The sequence below is a fragment of the Sphaeramia orbicularis genome, chromosome 16 (assembly GCF_902148855.1).
Source record: "Sphaeramia orbicularis chromosome 16, fSphaOr1.1, whole genome shotgun sequence".
In the NCBI taxonomy this organism is placed as follows: Eukaryota; Metazoa; Chordata; class Actinopteri; order Kurtiformes; family Apogonidae; genus Sphaeramia; species Sphaeramia orbicularis.
The window spans coordinates 47,839,698-47,847,883 of NC_043972.1; the positions used below are offsets into that span (position 1 = coordinate 47,839,698).

General features: G+C 36.6%; 1 protein-coding gene across 1 annotated transcript in view; it reads right to left on the minus strand.

The window, feature by feature from the left end:
* Positions 1–6,865: 6,865 nt before the first annotated feature.
* smg5 (SMG5 nonsense mediated mRNA decay factor) overlaps positions 6,866–8,186 on the minus strand; it is a 32,433-nt gene continuing 31,112 nt past the window's right edge. Inside the window, exon 22 of the mRNA XM_030157400.1 lies at positions 6,866–8,184. Within this exon, the coding sequence (XP_030013260.1) occupies positions 8,101–8,184 (84 nt within the window). The 3' untranslated portion in view covers positions 6,866–8,100. The remainder of the gene's footprint in view (positions 8,185–8,186) is intronic.

The following is an 8,186-nucleotide window of genomic DNA, read 5'->3' on the forward strand; positions in this document are numbered from 1 at the left end:
TGGTTTTATTGATTTTTTTTGTTTTAAAGGGGTTACTTGTGTTGATTTTCCAAACTCTCAACTCCACTTCTGCCGCTGCCACAGTAATACCAAATAAGACTATTAGTATTATCACTGTATGTTGTTGTGTCATCATTATTATCATTATTATAATAATTATTAGCACCACCCCCCGTCTTTCTCACTTTCATTCACTTCACTCCCCTCCCCTTCCCTTTAACCCAGTTGTTCCCAGCCTTTTTTGGCTCGTGACCCCATTTTATTACAAATTTCTGGCGACCCCAGACATTCAAAATGGAGATTTTTTTTTTTTTTGCTAAAATTAATTTGTTTTTGATCATGTAATAGTTTGCTATACTATGTTGCAAATCAACAGTAATTTTATATAACATTTAGTCTATATAATGTATATTATTATGGACGGAGGCAGAAAAACCAGGTGTAGATTACTGCACAAAGGGAGAATTTGATTTTCCTTGGTCAGGATATGTACAGTCAGTCCAGCTTGGATTTCCAAGGCTGACAATTAATACTGAACAAACAAGAACTCAAACTATGAATTACGAAAGAGCTGCAGCATCTGAAACTGACCACAATGAACATTTGACAGATAAACAGAACCACAGTGCTTCAGTTTCAGACTCACAATTTGTCATGTCTTTTATAGGTTGGGATTGTCTCTGTCAACTCACCATAGATCTTTTATTAGTAAGTTTTTTGTTTTGTTTTTTTTTAATAAGTAGAAATTACAGGCGACCCCATGTGGGGTCCCGACCCCTAGGCTGAAAAACACTGCTTTAACCTATTGCCCCTAATCACTCCATATTGTTTAATTGCTCTTTACGTTTATTATCTTTTTCATTGTAATATGATGTCGTTTTATTTTATTTTGTTTTATTTTATTTTATTTTATTTTACCTTTATTTAACCAGGAAGTCCCATTCAGATTAGAATCTCTTTTGCAAGGGAGACCTGGCCAAGGTAGCAGCCGTACAAAGTCCAAACAACATTTACACATACATGATACACAATTAATGAAACACAATAACAACTATTCAACCATAATGGCATCTAGAAAAACAGTGACATACCTCCTTCACTGCATTCTCCATGATACTTTTAAAATCATTAATAGAAGTGAATGTATGTAGTTTTACGGGTTTTTTTTGAAGATTATTCCACAACCATGGTGTGTGGAAGGAAAATGCTGTTTTTCCAAAGTCTGTCAGAACTGTTGTTGTTTGTTGTTGTTGTTTTTGTTTTTGTTTACTTGCTCAATTTGTCTTTTGTTTGTTTGTTGTTGTTTTTTCTTTCCACTATGTCTCGTTAACTGTATCACTAATTTAAAAAAAAACACTCATCAGCAGAAGGAAGTAACACACCAGAACACACTTAGGACCAAAACCACTAACAGATCACCGCTGTGTTTCCACAGACTGTATCAGTCACTGAATAAAGTATAAAGCTCATTGTTTACACACATCTGTAATATGGTATCAAGTTTTATTCTTCAAAATAAAACTCATCATTTTGATGATCGGTCAAATTAACACTGTGTCTTATAATCTTCACATGCTGCATCAGCTGATAGTTTACTCTGTTTTTAGACAGAAAACAGACTCAGTAAAACCACACATGACCTGTTGTCTGTACAGTTTGTGATGTCATAGCTGCACTAAAGATCTACTTAGAATCGTCCAAACAAAGTGAGAACTGTAACAAATTAGTCTGAACCGCAGATCAACAAATGGCCATCTGAGTATAATAATTTTATACCTGCATAAGCCTCATAATCAAACTCAATGAAAAAAGAATTTCTGTGATTGTAGCATACAACTTTTCATTTACAGATGTGTCCAGTGGTGAAAACAACAGTCACTTTCTTTGACTCTAAAAGTTGTTTCTTAATGGTTCTCATTGCATCTCATCACTTTCTGATACTTTGGTCAAAGGCCACATGGCATTACTGTGTTTTTCCTCCTGAATAAAACATTAGCAGAGTGACTCACTACACCCTCTAGTGGCCTCATAAATCCTGTCTGTGTGCATATACTTAACTCGACAAACACGTGGGTGTCTTCAGCAGAACTTTAGAACTCTTTATTCTAAACACTAATGATCATTTTAGGTCATTTCTTAACATTTGAAAATAGAAATACTACATTTAGGCTCTTCAACCCTTTAACCCCTGAGACATTGTTTCAATGAAACAGCTGAATTTGTGTCTGTTTCAGTGTCATAGAAGCTGCTGTGAGTATGTCCTTGTGTTCCTTTTCTTCAGTGGTTTTGTTTTACTGTGTGTTTTAGGGTCAAAACAGGTGGAATAACAGAAAAAGGCAAAGAGAGGAACTGAACTTTGACAGGTTTTTACTAAATAAGGCACTCAGAATGTAAGCGATTTAGGATGTTGAACATGAGCTGTGACCTGGAACACACTGAACAACACCAAGGATTTGAAATTATAACACTGACGACGTTAAAACATTCACAGACATCAGTGTGTGCAGCTCTGCATGTAGTTTCTATTTCTGTCCACTAGATGGAAGCAATGTGTCACTAGAAGCTCCATAACAGAGGCGTCAAACTCACATTAGTTCAGGGGCCATATTCAGCCCAATAGGATCTGAAGTGGGTCAGAGCAGTAAAGAAACAACAGTGAAACAGTGAAAAAAGTCAAATCATATTACGAAAATGTTTACATCTACAAAGTAACCTTTAAGAAAATGTAAATGACATGAACAACCTAAAAAAAAAATGCAATTTTACCAATTTTATGTCAGCTTATCATTTGTATGTGTACATGTACAATTTACAGATTACAGTGGATCTATAAATGCATAAAAAAAAGTTCAGTAACAGACTGGACATTGTTAAAATTGCACTTAATTCTCTTAAGACATTTCATGTTGTTCATATTTGTTCAGATTATTCCTATTTTTTGTGGAAGGATAGTTTGTACATGTAAACATTGTCACGGAATTTTGCTTTTTTTGCATTAAAACAAAGAAATAAAATTGTAGTTGTCATTATTTAGAGTCTGGTTTAGACCAGCTCTATATGTAAAGTGCCATGAGATAACTTTTGTTATGATGTGACACTATATAAATAAAGTTTGATTGATTGGTTGGTTGATGAAGTGACACGGTGGTGCAGTGGATAGCACTTGTGCCTCACAGCAAGAATTTCCTAGATTAGATTCCAACACCAGTCGATGGGGGTGGGACCTTTATATGTGGAGTTTGGATGTTCTCCCCATGTCTGCGTGGGTTCTCTCCAGGTACTCCGGCTCCTCCCACTATCCAAAGACATGCACTGATAGGTTAATCCAGTGTTTTTCAACCATGGGGTCATCTGGAATTCAAATGGGGTCACCTGAAATTTCTAGTAGTTGATAAAAAATAAAAACGTACTAATAAAAAATCTATGGTGAGTTGACAGAGACAATCCCAATCCATAAAAGACATGACAAACTGTGAAGCTGAAACTGAAGCACTGTGGTTCTGTTTATCTGTCAAATGTTCATTGTGGTCAGTTTCAGATGCTGCAGCTCTTTCATAATTCATAGTTTGAGTTCTTGTTTGTTCAGTATTAATTGTCAGCCTTGTAAATCCAAGCTGGACTGACTGTACATATCCTGACCAAGGAAATAAAATTCTCCCTTTGTGCAGTAATCTACACCTGGCTTTTCTGCCTCTGTCCAGAATAATATACATTATATAGACTAAATGTCATCTAAAATTAATGTTTATTTGCAACATAGTATAGCAAACAATTATATTATCAAAAACAATTAATTTTAGTAAAAAAAAAAAAAAAAGTTTCCGTTTTGAATGTCTGGGGTCGCCAGAAATTTGTGATTTGTGATGGGGTCACGAGTCAAAAAAGTTTGGGAACCACTGGGTTAATCAGTTCATCTAAATTGCCCATAGGTGTAAATGTGAGAGGGACTGTTTGTCTATATGTCAGCCCTGTGATGAACTGCCACCTTCACCCATAAGTAGCTGGGATAGGCTCCAGCGACCCCTGTGACCCTAATGAGGACAAAGTGGGTTTGGAAAATGAATGATTGATTGATTGACAGTTTATTATGATAGTATTTCACTGGTCCAACCCACTTGAACTGGGCTGTATGTGATCTTTGAACAGAAGTGTACTTTGACATCCTTGAATATTAATATTTTGGTGTAATTTTTGCATTTCATAAATTCATCCCACGGGCCAGATCAGACCCTTTGGCAGGCTGTTTTTGGCCCACGGGCCATATGTTTGCCATCTTTGTTATAGCACAGGTGTCAAACATGCGGCCTGGGGGCCAAATCCAGCTCACCAAAGAGTCCAGTCCGGCCCTTGGGATGAATGTGTGAAATGCAAAAATTACACTAAGATATGAACAATCCTTTTAGTTCAGGTTCCACATTCAGACCAATTCAATCTGAAGTGGGCAGGATTCAGTCAAATACTATCATAATAACATAGAAATAATGACAACTCTTAACGTTTCTCTTTGTAAATGTAAATATTTTCATGTGTTTACACTAAAACAAAGTATAGTTTCACAAAAAATGTGAACCTGAAATGTCTTAAGAGAAGTAAGTACAATTTTAACAATATTCTGCCTGTTACTCAGTGTTTTGTGTATTTGTAGATCCACTGTGATCTGTAAGTTATAATGTGCATGTGTAAATGATAAACTGAGGCAGAAAACTGTTAAAATTACACATATTTTTTTCAGTTTGTTCATGTTATTCACATCTTTTGAAAGGATAGTTTGTAGATGTAAACCTTTTCATAATGTAAAGCAACTTTTTTTGCTCCAAAACATGAAGAAAAGTTTGGAGTTGACAAAATATATATATATAATTATGTTATTATTTTACTGGTTCGGCCCATTTCAGATCAAATTTAGCTGAATGTGGCCCCTGAACTAAAACGAGTTTGACACCCCTGTCCTATAGCAACAGAGTTAAACACTGCCTGGCCCAAAAAAGAGTCGCACATGCAATATTTGAATACAGGAGATACTCAATGGATTAAACCAAGCAAATAGTTCAGATCCTTCCATGGGTCAGTACTGCAGAGGTTAATGATGTTTCAGATGATTTAACAGGTTATTTAACTCTAACTGATGCAGTAAGTGTCCTCTCCTGTCTTTAACGTCAAACAGACCAGACAATGTCAGGATAGATCAGCGTCATCAGACTGTGACAGAATAGTTCAGGGAGAATGTCTTTGATTATTGGACACACTGATTAATCCAGGTGTGTGTGACCACAGTAGTCACAACAGGAAGTAGCAGACACACCTGGATTAATAATCAGTGTGTCCAATAATGAAAGACAGGAAATAAAGGAGCCAGTGAAGTTCAGTCAGGACTGGGGCTGTGTTTAGACCAGCTCTAAATGTAAAGTGTAAGAACTTTTGTAATGATGTGACGCTATATAAATACAATTTGATTGATTGGAAGGAAACAAAACTTTCAGAGTCAGAAACAGACAGAGTAACAGGTGTATTTGATCCAAAACACTTACATACTACTTTTCACTCCAGGAAAAAGAAAATTTCACCGGTTGATTATTGAGTTATTCTACAAAAAGTTCATGTTTTTTTAGTCATTTAGACCAGTGGTTCTCAACCTTTTTTCAGTGATGTGCCCCCTGTGAAATATTTTTTCAGCGAAGTACCCCCGAACCAGCACAAAGCATTTTTGGTTGAAAAAAACAAAAAGACTTAAAACAGAGTGCTGTGCCATCAGTGTCTGATTTATTAAACTTTGGAACTCCATTTGTAGTGGTCTCTCTTGAACTATTTGGAAATAAAAATATAGAACTGAAATTATAAATGTCATACTTGTGAAATGCAAAGTTTTATAAATGTTGAAAAGTTCTATAAATAAAGTTTTTTTTTTAAAGATATAACTAAAAAATGAAAGAAAGAATTAACTTAATTATAAATAAAGATTTGTGCACATAAAAATAATTATCAACATAAAGTGTCCTCCTTTGGGATCATAGTAAAGATCTGTTCTCAAAAAGAAATCATTATCTTAATTTTAAATAAAGCAGAAACTGCAAAAAAAAAAAAAAAAAAATCATCTTAAAATATCAATTTAATAATTAAAAAGAAGACTGACAACATTACCAGTTGTCAACACTGAATATTGTGTTGTTGCACTGAACTGGGTGTTTTTGCGTTTAGACATTTTAGTGAGACACAGGCTTGTGCTTCGCTGAGGAGCTTTGGCATTGTCGGTGGCAGGGAGGCCACTGCTGTGATCAAGCTCTTTATTTTTTAAAGGATTTTTGCATGGATGCTACTTTTGAAATATATTTTAAAATCTCACGTACCCCCTGGAGTGCCTTCACGTACCCCAAGGGGTACGCGTACCCCCATTTGAGAACCACTGATTTAGACCATGTTCACACAAACGTAAGGACCTACAGTGATTTTACATGAAACATGACCAACACCCAACAGTGACTTCAGTCAGGGATGGTGATGGAGACGACCAACAGAAAAACAGTTTGGAGTAGATACGGACTTATTTTGTTTATCATAAAAACATTTAAGGTTTTACTGATATTTTAAGCTCAATTCAGACCCAAGTTCTGTGAAATGTTAAAAATAAAGTGTTATTTTGTACAACAGAAGTCACAAAATATATCAAATGCAGAAAATGAGAAAATGTACCCTTTTAAGACAAAAATGTGGTCATTTTGAATTTGAAGATCTGCTTCTTCCATGTTTTCACTTCAGATCAAATTCACTTTTTCTAAATATTGAACACATACCATCCTAACATTCATCTACACCCAGACTCAGGCATTTAGTCAAACAGTGACGCTGAATGAAACGAGGACAGAAGCTGTTATTTTAAATGAGTTTGTTTTTATTGTTCAATGCATGGCCACACACATATACTGGTTTTCTTTTGCACTGATGATGGGACAGTCACTATGGAGATGGTTTGAACTGGAGATGGGATATAGATTTTTTAAAAGGAGGTGACGGGGTGCAAACACAACCCACATTTTTCCTTTTTTTTTTTTTGTAGAAAACATCTCATCTGATTCTTGTAGCTACACATGAAGACGATGCTACTCGGCACCTCCTTCCTCCCCCCGGACAACATGACACCGCCATAAATAAAGAATCCCCCTCCCCTTTCAGAACCCACAGACTGTTTTTAAGAACGCATGATAAACCCCCACCCCTTTTATTCTTGAACATTCTTGCATATTTCATTCAGCCTCAGCTTACAAAAAAGAAAAAAAAAAAAAAAACAACAAAAAAAAGAGAAAAAAAAAACCAAAATAAATGTCATTTGGGTACAAAAATAAAATCCAAATTAAAACTTTTACACAGGGCGACGCCTGCTTAACTTTTCTTCTTTTTTCCTTGTACAGAAAAAGCACAAAGTCACTGATCACAAGGTATACACTGCAAAAAAAAAGACAAAACTAAAGAAAAAAAAGTCACTTAAGAAGCTCATCCCAGACAAGTCTGTGTCTTCAACCAGTTCTAGAGACCTGGGTCTACTAGGGGGTTTGGAGGGGTTGGGGGGGTTGGATGGTTGGGGTCCAAACCACTGCTCTAAACATCTACATGGATTCATCTGAGCATGATTGTGTTGATGTGTGTTTGTGTGTACGCGCGCTTTCTCTCTCGACACGTTGCTTTGCTAACATATACAGTGTATTTAGACCTGGTTAGGGTGTGAACCAGGGGCACTTCAAAGTTGTGTATTCATCCCCTCCTCTGTTTCCTCACTCTGACCACTAGGGGCCACTCTTTATGGTTAGGATTAGGAGTGGGAGGTGAGGGGAGAACCATCTGCTGTTTCTTATAGCGCCTTTTCTTTTCGCTCACATTTCTCCTTGCTTTGTTTTTTAAGTTTTTTTTTTTTAAAGTTTCCTCCTTGTTTTTCCCAGCCCTCTTTATTAAACCTTTTAACTCTTTCCATCCGCCTTTGAGTTGTTGTTTTTTTGCCTTTTTGGAGACGCAGATAACACACAGAGCAAAAGAGTGGGAGAGAGAGAGGGAGCGAGTGTTGTGATCGATCAGCTGTTCGCAGCGTCGACAGCCGCCTCCCCCGTCCGACTCTCAGCCAATCTCCTTCCACTGTCGGTAGAACTCCACGATGTTCTTCAGCTCCATCCCAGCAGCGCCCGCTGCCCCGACGGCCGCCT